This window comes from Mustela erminea, chromosome 10 (assembly GCF_009829155.1).
Source record: "Mustela erminea isolate mMusErm1 chromosome 10, mMusErm1.Pri, whole genome shotgun sequence".
NCBI lineage: Eukaryota > Metazoa > Chordata > Mammalia > Carnivora > Mustelidae > Mustela > Mustela erminea.
Window position 1 is genome coordinate 27,454,369 of NC_045623.1, and position 19,916 is coordinate 27,474,284.

Below are 19,916 nucleotides of genomic sequence, written 5' to 3' on the forward strand. Positions count from 1 at the left end.
CCAGATTTCCTTTTCTCACTGTACAGACCCCCTCCCTGCCTCCTAGCACAGAGGATATCAAAAATAAATTATATGCTGTATTTTTGAAAGTATCTTTGTATGATATTGCTGTATCACACTGCTGAAAAATAAATGTTGCCTCAGGTTCTTTAGAAAAGGACCTTTTTGGTAGAAGAGACCTGCAAGCCTGAGGTCTGACCCCAGTGAAATTCCCAAGACCTTTGACTTGAGAGCATTAATGAAGAAAGATGTTATTAAGAATCAGCATAAATTGGGTGCCTGGGTGGCTCAGTGGGTTAAAGCCTCTGCCTTCAGCTCAGGTCATGATCCCAGGGTTCTGGGATCAAGGCCCGCATCGGGCTCTCTGCTCGGCAGGGAGCCTGCTTCCTCCTCTCTCTCTCTCTGCCTGCCTCTCTGCCCACTTGTGATCTCTGTCAAATAAATAAAATCTTAAAAAAAAAAAAGAATCAGCATAAATTTAGTGAGAACTAACCAAATGATCTCATTTCCTATTTTGATAGGTTTATTAGGAAAGTAGTGAACTTGGAGCAAAAGATAAGATGTGTGACAAATTGGTGATGGTACAAATAAGGATAAAATTATTAAATAGCTATGTCCAAATAATTTAAATATTGGATCCCTTTCACACACAAGTCACAGGGATTGCCCACAGCACACTGCCCTGGGTCCTGGCCTTTGACTAGCACTTTTATTGACCGGTTTAGAGAAAGTACACTGATCAGATGTGTAGAAGACTTCAAGCTAGGAAGAACAGTTAACGTGCCAGACAATAGTCACAAGTTGAAAATACTTCAATCACCAATTTTTTAAAAAAAGGCCAATACTAATAAATTCATACTAAGCATAATAAATTATAATACAACAGGGATGGGGCTGGGGCCCCCACTCACTCTTTGGTCCTAAACTTCATATTAAACAGAAATACTGACTGATCCAGTTTTTAAAAAGTATTTTTGATCATCCCAAAGATATAATTAACTGACGAAGATGTAACTCTTGGATTCTGTGGTCCTTTGCAATGATAATTTTGAGGAACATTTATATTTAAATCAGATGTGTCTCTATACTTTAAAGACTTTAGCATCACTTTCTCCATACACATGCACAAATGAACATTTCCAGTAATCAAGGATGGCTATAATCAGGGTGTATATCCACACCCTCCTTGGAAGAATGTAGGCTCCCTAATATCCACAAATATGTGTCCAGGAAGGACTAGACCAGCCATCTGTCCTTTACTGATTATATGTGTCTTTCAGTGAACTCCAAATTCCAGATGACTTCTCAGGGGTATTCATAAGCCTATAGTACTAAGTGGAAGCTTTGGGTTTTAAACAAATGTCCACATTTTTAGGCACAGAGAATAGTAATTCATTTTCTCTGATACTCTTTCCCAAAATAATTTAAAGTGGTTACCATTCTTTTAACCTTTTCCAGATTAAAAAACTATACTATCTTAAGAACTACGATAACTTTTTAACACCATGTCCTAATAAGTTTTAGAGGCTAAGAGCACCTTGTTTTATTTAGTTTCTACATTAAACAATAATATTTTAATAAATAACAACAGAAAATCTCTAATACAGAGCAGAAGGCATATTTAATATACACAGAATGTGAACTTGCCTCTTACAATAAAATGTCTTGAAATATACATTGTGTCTTTTGAATAAGCCTTGATGACTGTCTAGGGAGTTTCTTGTTTAATCATCATCTGAATATTTTCTGGTGATTTCAGTCAAGCCATGATCTGATTCAACAAAACAACTGCTTTGACTGATTGATTTCCTGGATTGAAAAAATTATTTTCTATCACATATAAATAGCTTTATAGCTACCTCATGGACTTACTGCCTTAAAATATTATTAGAGATATTAAGCATGTCCAGATACTTTGACTGTGATTATTTTGTATTTAAAGAAGGGCTCGAATATTTTTATAATTCTCATATTAATAAAACTGTTCAGTAAATCAACAAGTAGCTATTAGCCCATACAACTCTGTGCCTAATATTACACTATTTAGTACATGAATAAATGAACGTATATTTACTTTAACAAATATTTGAGCACCCATTATGTTTCAGTGATCTGCAGGAGCAAGATATGCCACAGGAGACACAAAGATGAATAAAGCCTGCTAGGAAACTGCATATAGGAAGCTAAAGATAGAAAATATCTACAACTTGAAGTAGAATTCACTAAATAGAGAAATAACAGATGAGTCAGCACAGCAGTGCTTATGACCATAGAATTTGAAGTCAGGCGGCACTGACTGAATCCCTGCTTCATCATTTACTTAATTTTGTACCTTAAATCTCATTCACCTCCTCATGTGTTGAGGTTTAAGTAAGACAACGCTTTAAAATCATGGCATTGGTCTAATACATAGTAAGAACTCTAAAGCTGTTTGTTATCATTGCTCCCGCCTAATAGATAAAATACTATATAGGTCACTGGGGGAATAGAAGAGAAAATGGGGAGGGGAGAAAAACAGGTGGGGGGAAATTGAAGAAATGAAGAAGATAAAGAGACAAAGAGATCACATCTTCAATCTGGTTAGGAAAGGTGGTAGAAGAATTGAGCCCTTCTTCATGAAGCAGTGGCATGTGAGATGTCTTTGAAGGATGGGGAGGATTTTTCAAAGTGGAGATAAGAAGGAAGGGTATTCTGGACAGAGCATTCAACATAAATTTAGGCATCCGAGGACTCAGCTGACAGGTGTGGTTCAGTCTAACCGAAGCACATGGTATTTGGAAGTGACCAAAAAAAGATATTGTTAGAGAGCCTTAAATGTGAGATAATATGTAATTTAACAGATTTTTGAGTAAGGTAGCAAGAAATTTAGTCTGTCCTGTACAGCCTAGATTAGGATGACAACATTACTTAGGTTGGAGTGGGGAAAGAAAGAATATGAGAATGAGACTTATCATGTGGGCTCTTAACTGCATTAGAAGTAATGGGAAGCTAATTAGTCATGGTTACAGACTGTAGTAGACATGTAGTAGACACAGAGGATTCAAAAGATATTGCAGATCCAGAACTCACAGTACTTGACCATAGACAGGTGAAATGCTGGAGGAGGAAGTTGGAGTAGACTCAAACTCAGAAATGTCAAGCTTCAGTGGTTGGAAAATCCCTACTCTTGTTCACAAGAAGAAGGAAATCAGAAAGAAGACCCAGTTTTGTGATGTTGATGATAAGTTTAGTGAGTGGAGAATTCAAGGTACCAATGTCTAGTGACAGTGTTCTTCATGCAGCTGACAAATGTAGATCTTGAGATCATGAGAGTGATTTGGAACAGAGATATTAATTTGGATATCAAGTGCCCACCTACAGACTATAGTATAGTTGAAGCTCTATCACCAACACATGGAAAAGAAAATTGTGAAGACAGTCTTGTAAAGTTTCTATCTTCTTACTCCTTGAGAGATGCACAAATAAACCGTAAACTTTGTTTCAGTCTGAAAGCTCCAAGTCTCAGCACACTGTCATTTAGAGCTTAAATAGAGAAAAAAATAAAAAGGGGGTAATGAAGGTCATAAAAAGAAGAGAAGAAAATAAAATGCTGAAGAAAATACAGGAAGATAGCGTTAAGCAAGAGTCAAACCTCCTTGAATGCAGACCTTGAATTCAAACAAAAAATTCTCTTGTTAAAAGTTAAAAACAAAAGCAGACAATCTTAACAGCATACTAATTTGACAAACATTGTTACATCCTTCTGTTTTTGTTTTATGCAACAAAGTATTTCTTATTGTTGATGAAACATCTTCTGTGCTTCACATATTAAACACACTTCCAATTAATATGAAGAACAAAGCAATGTGTAAGTGCATGAAAACTCTTCAGGGGTGAATGAAGAAAATCCTAGTGCTTTAAAAGAAAAAGAGCATCTTCTTCTAGATATTAGGTGAACCTAATTAATTAACATAAATTAGAATTTTTAAATAATGAAAAATACTCTTCAACACATGACAGGTGGGCATGCTATCAAAGCACTTTTTTGAAATGAAAATCTAGAATCCAAATGCAGTGATATAAATGCCTATCATTCGCGTTTTTATTCCCCTCATTCCTGGCAATCTAAAGTTTTCTAGTTTAAGTGCATCACCCTTTGTCAGTTTTTATTACTTTTGGATCCTTCAAAGTTCAAAATTAGGAAAAAAAAAAAAAAAAGGAAGCCACGATCACTGAAAAGGCTTCATTTCTTCATCCACAGAAACAGCTTTAGATCATCTAGTGGAGAACCTATGGAATACAGTCAATTAGGTCTTGCGTTTCTAAGCTGGAGATAGACACACACACGTGCGCACACGTGCACACACACACACACAATTTGCCCATCTTTCAGAAGACAAAATTTCAAGCTACAATTATGAAAAGTAGATCTATGAGAACTATACTCCTGGAAACTTCCTGAGTTACATAATGCAACATTATATTAAAAAAAAAAAAAACAGAAATCTAGACTGATCCTAATTATTTCCATGGCAATGTTTTACAATAAGCCCTGTCAGTCATTCGGTGCCTACCTTGTAGGATGTCATTGGAAAAGCGCTGCAGTACCTTGGAGCCTTCGGTGAACTGAGCAACCTAGAGCAAGTCGTGGCCATGATCGATGAAGAAATGTGTATCAACTGTGGCAAATGCTACATGACCTGTAACGACTCTGGCTACCAGGTAAGGATTCTGCGGTAAGTGGGATGCTGTGAGGCATGTTTCTTCTGGCTTTCGTAGCAGAAAGCATCTTGTGTTGCTGAGGGCGCGATGGCGACTGGACGTGCCCAGTATTGCCCCTCAGCAGGGGCTTATCTGTTCTCTCATTCTCTAAGCATGGGAATTTTTTTTCGAAGGAGAGCCCTAACTTGTCCTAACTGTGCCACCATCCAGTGAATGGTGTTATTTTAATATCACTGTATCACCCAGAACACTGGAGGGAAAAATCCAACCCGAAAGAGAAATCCACCCAATTATGGATGTTAGGAAGCATTAGGCTTTAATACAGAGAAGAGGGAAGAGAACTACCACGTATTGCCATGACCCCGAAAGGACTTGAGTCTTTCTACAGCAAGAGAATTCTCTTCCATTCAGTTATTGACTGGGCTTCTACTACAGTAAGAAAGAAAAAAGCACCTTCCTACCAGGGAAAGTGTTGGGACCCAGAATTCTTTGTGACTGGAGAAGACAGCAGGTTGTATTCTTTATCACATGAAGTGAGCTGTGGGTTCTTCCCAGGGCCTCACCCTTCTGCAGAGAGGCTGCCAGGGGACCACACAGAAGATGCAGGGATTCAGCTGTCTTCAGTCTCAAAACTACGGACTCGTGTTATTCTCATTAAACTTTACAAGCTATGAAGAAGTAGAATAAAGCAACACCTTTTGAGACGATTAATGAAATTTTCAAGGTAGATAAAATGGCCCGTTTTTAAGAATTGAAGTTCCTTTAGCTTATGCAGCCTGAAGGAAGGTCCCATGTTGCTCTTGGTGGGATTTTGTGTATTCTTCTGACCACCTAATAGAGATATAACAGACATATTTTAACTTAAAAAAAAACTCTTCCTCTTTGACATTAGTTCCATACCAGATTTTTTTTTACCTAGTGTGTCACTTTTTTTTTTTTTTTTAATAGCTGAAAGGTGTCTCTAACAGTTATTTTGGAAATGCTAATCCCATCACACTCACTTTCGTCTTTCCTCTAATTAACCAATTTGAGATGAGTTAAGAAGTCCTGTCACTAAAATCATAGCGGCGGGACTCTAATAGCTCAAATCTTAAAAGTTATGAATCCTACCTTAGAATTCTAGCCTTAGTACAATGTCAGTGAAAAACAAAACAAACAAACAAACAAACCAAAAAAAAAAACCCATATTAATGAGGAAAATAACAATAATTATACATTATAAAAGATTTTAAAAGTCCTCCTTTGACTCTTCTGTCTCAAAAAAGATAAAAAATAGAAAACCAAATTCTTCAACTGAATATAAAATTTTATATGTCTGCAAGTTTATAAAGCATAAAATTTTTAAGATATAGGCATTATTTTATTTTCAGTTGCTTCTTGGATTTCTATTTATAAAAGGGTACATAAGGAAGAGAAATAGTTTTTACTCATTCAAACAGCCATCCAAGATGTTGTTTTATTTTTAAAAAATGGCAACAATTTATGTGGATGAAGTTTCTTATGGTTTGTCATATCTACAGTTCTTGTTCAGTTAGAATATGGTTGTTTCCTTGAAGATCAGACTTTTTGTATATTAAGCAGTCTGACATAATATAATCTAATAAAACCATCTTCATTTTTATGTGCATAAAAGAGGAAAGAATTATAGTTACAAGTAGCTTCAATTGAGAGAGGGCAACTTTTTTTAACCAAAAAATTATTTTCAATTGGATTATGACATATTTTATATGACAGAGGATAAAAGTCAGAATCGAGGATTTATTTCATTGAAAATCTTCACACCTCAAAACTGGCACTAAAGCCAACTTTTTTTTTTTTAACTCCTGTTTTCTTCTAATTTGAAATCCAAGCAAATACATTCATTGCCTCAGCTGACTGTGACACATTCTCATCCTTGAGAATGAGGCACGTTTGAAGAGAAAGCACCCCAGCATCCTCAGGCAGCAGACACCCCATCCCGATAGGAGGGGAAGGACCTGCGCTCTGCTCAGAACAAAGCAAACGAGAGAGTTACTGTTCTGCAACCTTTTCTTCGGACCACACAAGAAAAATACCTTTAAGGAATTTTAAACAATGTATTTCTTTTTTTTTTTTTAATTTCTTTTCAGTGTAACAGAATTTATTGTTTATGCACCACACCCAGTGCTCCATGCAATAGTTTCCCTCCATAATACCCACCACCTGGCTCCCCCGACCTCCCTCCCCACGCCCCTTCAAAACCCTCAGATTGTTTTTCATAGTCCATAGTCTCTCATGGTTTTTTCTTCTCTGGTTTGTTTTCTTTTCCTTTCTTTCTTTCTTTCTTTTTTTTTTTTCCCTCCCCTCTGGCACCTCTGGCAGCTCAACTGTTGCTCTAGCTGACCCCCAGGGCTGGGCATCCTCTGTCCTCTCGGAGTGTCTCTCTATTGCAGTGGAGGAAAACGTTCCCACTAAAATGGTGGCATCCTTGACCTTTCTGGTCAGTGACAGCAATACCCTTTGTTTGCAGGCTATCCGGTTTGATCCCGACACCCACCTGCCCACCATTACTGACTCCTGCACCGGCTGTACTCTGTGTCTCAGCGTCTGCCCTATTATCGACTGCATCAAAATGGTTTCCAGGACAACACCTTATGAACCAAAGAGAGGCTTGCCCTTGGCTGTGAATAATCTGGTGTGTTAAGGTGATTTGTGAAACTGTTGCTATGAACTTTGAGGCCACCTACCTGTGCCGATCTTTTTAATTGTGACCATTATGTTCAGCTTTTGCTAAATTGAAACAAATAGATAATTTTTAAATTTCTAAATGAAACTATAAATTTCTAAATAAATTTCCAAATTAAAAAAAAATCTCCTGCCAGTGACCATTCAATTAATGGTCATAAAATGGAATGATTATTTTGTGAGGATAGTTGTTAAATAACTGTGTAGCCATTAATTGGATATTCACCATTAGCTGTCCATTCTGAAAAATATTAACATTTTTGTGGCAATTAATGCAATAGTTTCCAAATTGCCCTATGCCATGCTCTGTCTTTGATTTCTAATTGTAAGTGAAATTAAGTATTTTAGAACAAAGTACCATTTAACTTACAAGAAAATGTTTCCTAGGAAACATTTTATAATTAAAAATTACATTTAATTTTAACACTGTTTCTAAGCAAATGTAATTAGCTCCATAAAGCACAAATGAAGAAAGTCAAATACTTATTTACTGTGACAGGAAAAGAAAGCCAAAGAGGGTTTGCAAAACTTTTTTAAGGCCCCTTTGTCAAAATAGCTTCTTTGTGGGAGGCTAGATACTCAAGTGGAAGTATTTGGTAATGATTCGTATCACTCGGCTGGTCCCCACTCATGCCTGAGATGAGTAGTCAAACTCTACCAATGAATCAACATGACATTCTTCTTTAAATATTTAAACTACATTCCTAACAAAATAAGATATTAGGATGGAGCCCTGGTTAAAGCTACTCTTTTGCTGTGCACAGATCTGCTCTGTCTGCTTCTAATAGTAGCTTTCGTGATTATAGCAATTAATGTTTGAACAAAGCCCAAATTATATGGCAGTGGGTCACGTGCCTCATTATTCAAGAATGAAAAATATAGTATTGGTAATATATATTAAGTGTGCAAAACTAACTTGACTACTCTTTATTTTAGTGTTTCTTTGTTTAATTTTAAAAGTAATCAAATAATAAGAAATATATATTTTCTGTTACTGCCAAATAATATTTTTATATTTCTCTCTTTTCATAATCAGCACATAGCATCACATAAATTCATTTATCTCTTTGTGGCATATTTTAATATGAATCCGTAAGTAGCAAATCTTTAAGTAACAACCTGTGGTATATTTCTATGAAAAATGCAAGATCTAGACAAATAAAATGTTTGTTTATGCACTTTTAGAAATGCACATTTAGCAGAAAATCTTCATGATTGAATGATATCAAATAAAATTTCATAAAGCATTTTAAACAACGTGGTTTTTGGCTGCCTTTCTTGCAAGTACAACATTATGTCAACGATTTAGATTTTGGGGTGAAGTTTTGATTAATCCTATAGTGCATTCCATCCAAATGTATATATGATGCTAGTTCAGATCTAATGAGGGTAATGACAGTACAGTTATTTTAATGTTTCACTTCTAGTCCCTCTTACCCAGGTTGTCCTACTGAATTTAATTCCATTCTGCCAAAATGCGTCTTTCACTGGGCACAGGCCAGATTTCTTGCAAGGGTTCATGGGCAGAGATAAATGAGAAAATGGCAACCTACCATTAAAGTGCCATCTTCACTATAAGAAAAATCAATGTCACTTAATAGGTACTCCTTAGATAGTTGTAAAATATTAAGGACTCAAATAATAGACTCACTTTTTTGTTCTTTTCACGGTGGGGGCATTTTACCCTTTGCACTTGATAACACCTTAGAGAAGGGGTCAAGTTGTCCAGAAAATAAATTTACCAGCACCATGTGGATACCATCACAATGTATTACCCTCACCTCAATCTGATGCGGGTTTTTCATTCTGGGAGTTTTTTTAAAGTACATCCTATGCATATATGCCTGAGTCCTCTTCAAGACTCTGATTGCCAGGAAGAAATTCCCTTAACAGAGACTAAAGAAAAGAATAGTTCATGACTTTTGCATCCTTCTCTCAGAAAGAGTGAACGTAGTGCTGTGGCTCTTTACTTGAACTACTTTGGGGAACTGCAAGTCACCGGGCTTTTGAGTTAGGCTGTGGCAATCTGTGATTTTACACTAGGATGTTCCTCACACATGTTTCTGTTGTGTCCTCTTTCTGCTGTACACAAAGAAGCACTTCTTATCTATGCTGTTTATGGGAAACATACTTTAATCTTACAATGTGTGGCTTGCAGAGAGACTCTAGAATAGGGGAAGAGTGAAAATTATGTCATTCCATCCCGCAAGAGACCACAAGCCATTGGCCCTAATACACACGTTCCCATGGTTCCTTACCTTCAGACATGAGTGAAGACATAGGATCAGACCAAGGAGTCTGGTTTTGAGCGTTTCCTATATCTAAGAAACTATACTCAATGTGATACATATGTGATAGTTAATTTTATGTGTCAACTTTGCAGGACTATAATACCCAGATACTTGGTCAAGAATTATTCTGGATGTTTCTGGGAGGTGATTTTGGATGAGGTTTACATTTAAACCAGTAAACTCTGAGTTAAGCAATTGCTCTCCATAATGAAGGTGGACCTCATACTCAGTTGAAGGCCCAGATGGAACAAAAAGCTGACTCCCCCTACCTCCTCAGCAAGAGGAAATTATCCGGCATTTGGCCTTTTGGACCTCCTTTGCAACATCAGCTGGTCAGACTCCCCTGTCAGATTTTGGCTCATCAAGCCTCCACAATCACACAAGCCAATTCCTTAAAGTAAATCTCTTTATACACACATACACACATACACACACACACACACACACACACACACACACACACTGTATTGGCTTTGTTTCTCTAAAGAACCCTTTTGAATATAACATATATTATCTTATTTTACTATTAAAATGATCAAAAGTAGATTGTATTGTTTTTTCTTACTTAGCAAAGGAGGACATGGGTGCTTAAAGGGTCCAAGTAATGTGTTACAGGTCACACAGCTAATTAGGTATGTTTCTAAGTGTGTTGGTTATATCTAATAAACCCTCTGTTTTTCCTTGTGTTCATCCAGCCATCCATTCATTTAACAAATATTTATCAAACAACTACCATGTGCCAAGCACGGGTTGGGCTGAGGTTGTGAACTTGAAGGATGAAGGTTTCCTAAATTCCACCCACTTACAATCCACAGGGAAGTGGGCATGTCACACATATTACAGAATGGGCGGCCAGTGCTAGGAAAACAATAGAGAAGGGACATCTACAGGCTACTCCTTGGACAAGATAAGTTAAGCCACATTTTTAGCTCACAAAAGCATTTTCTCAACAGGAAACAAGAAGGAAAAGGAAAACAAGGAAAGCACAGAGGTATGAAAAGTCTGGACTGTCCAGAAAGCTCTAAGAGCTTGGGGTTAGACAGAACGAAAGGAACATGTGGGATATAAGGCAGAGAGAGAGGTTTGAATCATCTCAGAATCCCTCAGGGAATCATAATCAGCATTCTGTCCATTCATTTATTCATTCATTCAAAAACATTAAGTATCTCCCTAATACCAAGCTAGTTGATGGCGATTCAACCATGAACCAGACAGATATGATTCCTGCCTTACTGAACTTACAATCTTAGTAGAGAATACCAAAAGCAAAAATAAATAAACTGCAAATTATGGTAAGTACTTTGGCAATGACAGCAAGGGCCTGGGATAGGGATGAGGAGGACACACACTTACCTCTTCAAAGAGTGGGGCAGGGAAGTCCGAATTCATGGGAAGGAGCAAACCATATAAAGAATACAGAAGAGTGTTCGTGTTCTAGAAGTAGACAAGGCTGGTGGAAAGACCCTGAGTTGAAAATAAACTGAGTTATTCAAACTACTAGAAAGATAAATCAAGGAAGGGTAATAGAAGGCAATGCCTAAAATCTGTAGGAACCGTGGACTAGAAGCATAAGCGATTAACCTCAATTTCCTTATCTGTAAAATGGAGAAGACATAGCCTAATATTTAGTACATTAGATATAATCATAATTTCTGTTGCTATTATTTATGGACACAGAAATTTTAAACACACTTTAAAGAAATAAAAGTCTACTAACAAAAATCAATGTTTGCTAGATTCAAAATCAGACTGTCATAGTCGTGACCAATGATATGACTTCCTAAATTAACTCTCATCATCTGTACCAATCTAGAAAAAGATATTCCATGCAGTTGGAAGATCAAGGTTAAAAAAAAAAAAGTAGGATAATCAATTCAAACAAGAATAAGAGACCCAGAAATAAAATTTAACATATATATAAATAAAATTATCTCTATCTATATATAATTATCTCATTATATGTATAGCTGTCTAATTTTACTTCTCAATTCTATGAGCTGGATATAGCAGAAGTATTTATTTTTTTTTAAAGAGGAAATTTAAAGGAAAAGTAGATAAGTGACTTACATAAATTGATATATTTAATTAGTATCATATTCAGAAATGAAGCCCAGCTAACTCGATTTTCAGACAATGCTCTCTCTTCTACATTATTCTGCTAAGCAAGTATTCTGTATTTTTCTAAAATATAGATATTTGGAGAAATTCTCCAAATTATTCACTTTTGGTAATCTTCATGTAACAGTAAATGGCCTAAAGAAATCCAGCAGTAACTGCTGTCAGAAAGGGTTAAGATACTGCCCTTAGAAACAAGCTTATTACCTGGCAGGATCTGATCTACTTTTGTCCTATGAAGTTAATTCAATTAACAGGAAAGCCATTAGACACACTATTATCTACCCAGAGCTGTAACTTTTCCTCTTACCACAGATGCACACAATTCAGCAAACAGCCTGCAGAGTGAAAATTTGGACCAAATCCTTAATGATTCTGTGAGGTTTGTGAAGTCTAGCTCTCTCTTTTATTCATTAATGTGGTAACACTAATATGGTACCCCTTTTATTAATTAACATGGATTTTCTGCTTAAATTTTTTAAAACTACAGATGATGTCTTTAAACTGAAAGGTCGCATTTGGGTTGGAAACATGCATTGCTGATTCTCCCTTTGTGTTAGCCTTCCATTAACCGATCCGGTGCATTTATAAACTGATACTGGCTATCATTATGTTCATATTTACTTTTCTCCTAATATGCAGCATAGACTGCAGTGCCATAAAGAAGCCGAGTCACTTTGCCACTGGTAAATGGTCTATAGTGGGGAGTCATATGGGGCAATGTACCTGTGCAGTTATTTATGTACAGGATGTATATGGTGCTCTTCCCTATGCTGTGTTCTGCGTGGACAAACGGCCTTCTGTGTACTCCTGCCTTTCTACTTCCGTGCCTTCTTCATTCAACTGCCATCGATAAATTCAAGTTTATAGACTGCTGGCAGGTTTTGAAGATTTGCATTAGTCAGCATGTGGCTCAAGACCTCTTTGCTTACCAATATCTTTTTTTATGTGTTTCCATTGAAAATAAGATCTACCTGTCTATGAATAGTGTGGGTTTATTAATCTTTCTGGCCTTCTATGGTATCTGTCTGCATGAATCTAGGTATTTGAGCAAGAGAAAATGCCAGACACACACACACACTCTCACACACACACACACACACACACACTTACTGAAAAGTTTGCATCTGCATATTTTTCATGGAGGCATAAGAACCTGGGCAGAAGATAAGAACATTTTAACTCAATTTATGTCTTTAGGTAAGAAATCCAAAAATTCTTATCTACTCTCTTTTAAAAGAGACTCTTTTGAGTGAATCGGGGACAGAAGATTTTAGGGATTTGGGACAGGACTCTGGGAAGGTAATCATGAATTTTTTATGTTCTATTTCTGTTTTGCAACATTTGGGAGAGTACATCTTGCTCCTCCTCCTTACAGGTGGTGATGCTCCAATGGGGCTTCACCAATCTACAGGGCTGGATGGGGCATGGAATATTTAATAACGAAAGTTCATTTCTTTTTCTGGGACTGAGCATGACCAATTTTTATCACACTGCAAAGTCCTGCCAACAGTTATGGCCGATGACAATGCCCGCTACTCCAACGTGATTGAGATAACACTTTAAATAAGACCTTTGAACGTTTCCTAAAGAAAAGAATGTAGTAGCTTTACATTCTCTTCCACTAAGTAAAGCAGGATAGGAGTCCAAGGACCTGGCCAAGCAAGAACGGCATGGATAAAACATCTACATGAAAGAGAGAAGGGAAAGGATCTAGAACATCCAAAATCTGTGCGCCATCTCCATTTCTCTGAATTTCAAATTTTCATATCAGAGTGCTTATTGAACAGTGGTTACTCAAATATAAACCCTAAATCTCTATGCCCTGAAGTCAGCTCTGTCTCCTCCTTAGCTCCCGTCATCTCTTCCTTCCTGTACAATAGCTTCCCCTTTGCATACTGCGAATGTTTCATAAACAGGAAACAAAAATCCTCATCATGAAAAAAACATTGATAATAACTACATTAAAGTCAGGAGTTTCTTTCCATCAAAAGACCATTAAGAGAATGAACAAATAAGTCACACAGTGAGAAAGTACATTGGCAATAAGGTATAACCCACAAAGGACTCAGGTACAAAACACAAAAGCAATTCCCACAAATCAATGAGAAAAAGACTACCAAGAGACCAAATGGGATAAAAGACATGAGGAGACGCTGCACAGAAAGGGGATATCCAAAGGATGAATAAATATATGAAAAAGGTGCCTAACTTCGTTAGTCATCAAGGTATTGAAAACTGAAACACTATGATTTCAGAATCCAAATCTTGAATAAGATGCAACCTACTGGACTGGAAAAAAATCTGAAAGAATTGTAGCAAATAGAAAATTCTGAAGCTGCCTGGCCCCTAACCAGATTGTGTAATTGAGCAGTTAATAAAATTTAACCTACAAGTTCCATGCTGAGACAAAATGAGAAATGAAGTACTCTTAATATTCATGCATTGGAAAAGATTTATTTATTTAGGAAAGGAAGTTTATTAATGTCTGCATCAAGAGATGTTTTAACGAATGAATGACTGTCAACTTCAGCATGCAGAAGATACCTTCCTTAAAGAAGATGTGTGGGATCATAAACACACCCACGTGGAACTTGTCAGGCAGTTAAAATTCTAGATGGCTTGCCTGGTACAGAAACAGTAAAGAAAACCCAATACTTGGCATTTATCAAATAATTATTATTAGGGGCGTCTGGATGGCTCGGTCAGTTAAGCATCTAACTCTTGATTTTGGCTCGGGTCATGGTCCCAGGGTTGTGAAATCGAGCCCCGCGTTGCCTGGGCCCGGCTCAGTGAGGAGTCTGCTTGAGATTCTCTTTCCCTCTCCTTCTGCCCCTTCCCCACTACTGTGTGCTCTCTCTCTCTCCCTTTCTCTAAGATAAGTAAATAGATCTTTAAAAAAATAATAATTATTATTGAAGAGGTTCACGTGTCAAGCCTGTCCATATTATCACGAAACTCTCAGGCTTAAATGTATGTCCATTTAGCTTTTGGATCAATTTTATCAGGTGGGAAACAGAGATTCTTTCAGTGGCAGAGAACAGAGGCTTACGAACCATATCTCATACTACTTAGAGTATGGTGAGAGACATTGGTAGCCCCAAGTCTAACTAGGTGCTGTTACATCGAGCCGAGCAAGAAGTTTTGAGAACTTAAGCTAATAAGGCAATAACAGTGGAGTAAGGGAGGAAGGAATGAACTGTAGAGATCTTCAGCAATAGAGTTGAAAACAACATATATTTATTAAGAACCGGTAGTCTAGCCATTGCATAAAGTCATGAGAAAACACTAGAAATACCCAGTATTACATACTTCTAATAAAATGTTAACATCCAGTTATGGAAATAGCAATAAAGGCATCCTTAAATCCATCTGGGGAAGACAGAGGACACTTCCCAGAGGTATACACCAGGTCAACTGAATCTTGCAGACAGGGGTCTGGTGTATTGGTGTTGAATGTGGATTCTAGAGTCAGACTCCCTGTATTTGAATCCTGGCTCTGGCTCTTAGCTCTGTCTTCTCGTGGAAGGTACTTGATAATCTAAACCTGCTTTCTTTCTTTCTTTTCTTTTCTTTCTTTTTTTTTTTTTTTTAAGATTTTATTTATTCATTTGAGAGACAGAGAGAACACAAGCAGGCAGAGGGGCAGAGAGAGAGGGAGAAGCAGACTCCCCAACGAGCTGGGAGCCCAACTTGGGGCTCGATCCCAGGATCTGGAGATCATGACCCGAGGCAAAGGCAGACGCCCAACCATCTGAGCCACCTAGGTGTCCCCCCCCTTTTCTAAGTTGTACACAGAAGTAGCAAACAGTGGGCCAGTAACAACTAACACTCAACACCTGTCAGCACATGTCAGGGCCTATTCCAAACCCTTCCTCCTGTGCTCCTCTCCATCACGACAATCCTAGGAAGTAGGTGGTAGTGTTCCTGCCAATTTAGAGATGAGGAAACTGAGGCACTGAGCTGCGAAACAGGCTGTACCAGCCTCCCTACTGGTGGATGGCAGAGGTAAGGTCCGAACACACACAGTCTAGCTCCTGAATCTGTGCCGTTAACCAATAGACCACTGGCAAGAATCAACTTCTCAGCGTCACAGTGAGGTCCCAAGGAGATGGTGTGTGCAAAGTGATGAGCACGACGCCTGCAGGTGAAAGATGTTTCATAAATATTAGCTCGATGATACTGATCTAATAATATAATATCAAATAGTAATAAACACAAGCTATTTGGAAGGAGCCGTTGCATGGTAAGACCTGCTGGCTGCTGTTACAAAGAGTACAAAGGCAGGAAGGAGGCCCCCATCCTGAGACAGGAGACCAACCCTCCATCTCTGTCTTCTCTGGTGGTAGATGGCAACAGCGCCCCTGCTCAGGGCTGGCTCATTAACACAGCCTGCCGGACAGGAGAGCCAGATTCAGTCCATGGTCATCACTTTCCAAGGACCAGGGATGAGTCAAACCTTGCGCCAGATTTCTCACAGGATGTGGAACTGGAACCATGTCTTCAAAACAAAGTAGTGGCTGAGAGCTCAGGAGTGGAGACAGATTTCCCAGGTTTGAGCCTCAGCTCCCCCGCTCAGCAGCTTTAGACTTAGGGCAAGTTACCTAATCTCTCTGTGCGTCACTTCCTTTGTCTCTGAAATGGAGAAAAGCGTCGACAGGTCCCGCCAGGCTATGTGCAGATGAAAAGAGCTGATACACGCAGGTGCAGCTTGAGTGTTCCACGAACGTGCCCTCTGCTGGGTCCCCCTGCTCTGTCCCACCTTACACTTCTGGCCTGAACCTCTCATCACTTCTAGAACAGTTGTCCCATGAAGTGCTTTTCAAACCTCTTTGTTTTTCCCTTTTGAAGCACAGAGTTAAAACAACAAAAACAAAACAAAACAAAACAAAAAAAAAACTTCTTTGGAAATACAATACATAAAACACTCTAATGCCTGAGCATGTGCTGTTCCCTTGTTCCGTATTGTTCTTCATTATCTCGCACAAGGACCAAGTTTCTTTCTTCAAAAACTACCTCAAGAAGTTGGGGCCTCCTTTCTGAGGCGTCCCCAGAAAGGAGAGTTAATCACTCCCTTCTGGTCATATCTCTTCTCCTTAGGCATCGCTTATCAGAACACCAGGTTGCAAGCAACTGACACCTTCGTCTCTGTGTTCCCAGAGCCTGCCCCGCCCCCTGGGCCCCGCCCCCTCCCTCAGCTCTCCCGGGTTCGACCCCGCCCGCACCCGAGGCCCCGCCCCTCACGGTTGCCGCGCCGGGCTCAGGCCCTGGCATGTAGCAGACTGGGGACACAATAGATGGTTTTTTATAACAGTTTTATTAAGATGTAATTCACATGACATAAAAGTCAGCCATCAAAATTGTAAAACTCACTGGTTTTTAGAGTATTCACAGAATTATGTCACCATCATCCCCTTCAATTTCATCACCCCCAGAAAGAAACCACATTCCCACGAGCAGTCACCCTGCATCCCAGGCAAATATTAATCTACTGTCTGTCTGTGGATGTACCTATCCTGGATATTTCATAATTGGAATCACATAATATTTGATCCCTTGTGACTGGCTTCTTACACTTAGCATAATGTTCTCAAGGTTCATCTCTGCCTCTGATGTCCCCCCCTTCACTTGTCCCTTGCCTTTCCTAATGTCCCCCATGCTAATCCTTAGGTTCCACAAATAAGTGAACTCATATGATAATTATCTTTTTCTGTTTGACTTATTTCACTGAGCATAATCTCCTCCAGTTCCATCCATGTTGATGCAAATGTTGGGTACATATCCTTTCTGTTGGCTGAATAATATTTCATTGTATATATGGACCACGTCTTCTTTATCTGTTCATCTGTTGAAGGGCATCTCGGCTCCTTTCATAGTTTGGCTATTAAAGACATTGTTGCTATGAATATTGGGGTGCATATGGCCCTCTTTTTCACTACATCTATATCTTTGCACCCAGTAGTGCAATTACTGGGTCATAGGGTAGCTCTATTTTTAACTTTTTGAGGAACCTCCACACTGTTTTCCAAAGTGGCTGCACCAACTTGCATTGCCACCAACAGTGTAAGAGGGTTTCGAAGCACAAAATTTTTTTAATTTTGATGATGTCCAATTCATCTACTTTTTAATTTGTTGTTAATGTTTTTGAAGTCATATCTAAAAAACTATGCAATGCAAGGTGACAAAATTTACACCTCTGTTTTCTTTTAAGATTTTTATATTTTCGGCTTTTACATTTAAGTTTTTTTAAATCTGTCTGAATTAATTTTTTTAGATAGTGTAAAGCAGGAGTCCAAGTTAATTCTGTTTCATGTGGATATCTTTTTGTTCCAGAGCTTGTGGAAAAGACCATTTTTCCCTCACCATAAAAATTTGAGTTAAATGACATGCCTCCTGGCTCCTCCTTCAGGAAACTCAGTTTGATGACAGAGACTAGTAGGTACACCAGAAAATCACACAACAAAGCAAGGTGAGAGCCTAGAAAAGTACAAGACTTAGCTAGGAATCTCTTCTTCTAGGTTTCTGAACAGAGCCCTGATGTTGAACATAGAGTTACCACAATCAACAGTTCTCTCTTCCTAGGAGATACAGTTAAAAGTGACACCTCCATAATTCCTGAACTTCTGGAGGGCACTAGTCTTTCCCCACATACGCATTTCTCAGCAATTAGTAATCACCAAGAATGAAAGCACAGAAAAAGGTGGAGAGTCCTCAATTTTTTAAAAAAGAAAATCTCAAGTATGATAAAAAGAGCTCAGGAAAAAAAAAAAAAAAGGCAGGTCCCTCTTGAAGTGCAGCTCCTACTATCCTTAGTGATGCCATCCTGGTCCTGTTATGATGGTCCAGTATCCTGGTCCAGTATGATGCCATACTGATCCTGTTAGACCAGTCCATTAGTTTTTTGTTTTGTTTTTTTAGTCCATTAGTTTTTAACAGAAAGTCACCACATTGCCTTTCCCCTCCTCCTATCTTGTTCTCCATTGGGAATCTGGGCGCCTGGCTTCTCTGCACATAGGGCTGAAATCACAGGGCTCACTTAGCCGAAAGTCTGTCCAGGGCTGTCACAAAGGCTGTGGCAAAGGACCAGAGATGGAGTGGGGCTCTTCAATCCCAGCCTCTTATTTCAGACTCCGAGGCAAGCTTTGGACCTGATATTTCCAAGATGATAAAGACGACTTTGGCATGAAATGACAGCATTCATCAAAATGTTGCCATTAATTTCTCAATTACAGTCAGTGAGTAAAGTTTTAGAACTGATTGTCTTTCCTTAATCTGACACTATGTTTGTGGATAGACACATGTACATCTATGCTATGTTCTAGAACTATGCCTTTCCAACCATGGAAAAAATCTGTATTGTCATTTGTATCCTTGAATAGCATGGAGGTCTAGCTACATAGGATTTTACCCATGAAGATGTAAAACATTCTTTTGTTACCTAAAGAAACAAAGGGGGCTTTCTTTCACTTCAACATGTAGCATCCATTCACTGACGATCTGTGGAAGACATGTTTGCCTCACCAGCACCTGGCTACCTGGCAGACTCCATAAGCAGCTAGGCAAGAAACTTCAGAGTTGCTTCTGGGTCTTTCACATAATTAGCCAGTTTGTAGGCCATCTGGGTTGCGTTGATTTCATCATCACTCTTTCAGTCTGAAGAATTTCTGTGTCTCTCTTCCTTTGGGACTAACATCATTAATAAGTTCTCTCTTACTCTGGGACACCAGCTTCTTTAATGTATCTGACAGCTCCCTGTCCCCCTGCATCCATCTCATTACGAAGCACCCTACAGACCCAAGGAGGGAGGTGTTTATATTTGATAATGCTGTCATCAAATTAATAGGCCTCATTAGAAGGAAATTACAGATTTGGGGCTCCCTAATAGAATAAATGCTTAGAAAACTTCATCCAAAGAATCATAAAGGGTACTTCAAGAGAACAATTGCAGTAAGGGCTGAGTTTTAGTGACGTGTGCTCTGGTGGGCAGAAAGGCTGAACTATGGGTGTTGTGCTAACCACACGGTACTGGGATCAATTTTAACCTAATTTGAAAACCCTCAGACCTCACTAGGCCATGTGGACCAAAGAGGTCACAGTAACATCACG

At 38.5% G+C, this 19,916-nt stretch overlaps 1 protein-coding gene across 1 annotated transcript in view; it reads left to right on the forward strand.

Annotated features, from left to right (window-relative positions):
* Window positions 1-8,607, forward strand: part of DPYD (dihydropyrimidine dehydrogenase) — an 831,093-nt gene extending 822,486 nt beyond the window's left edge. The window contains exons 22-23 of the mRNA XM_032302713.1: window positions 4,561-4,701; window positions 7,190-8,607. Coding sequence (XP_032158604.1) covers window positions 4,561-4,701; window positions 7,190-7,363 — 315 coding nt within the window. The 3' untranslated portion in view covers window positions 7,364-8,607. The remainder of the gene's footprint in view (window positions 1-4,560; window positions 4,702-7,189) is intronic.
* Window positions 8,608-19,916: the final 11,309 nt, after the last annotated feature.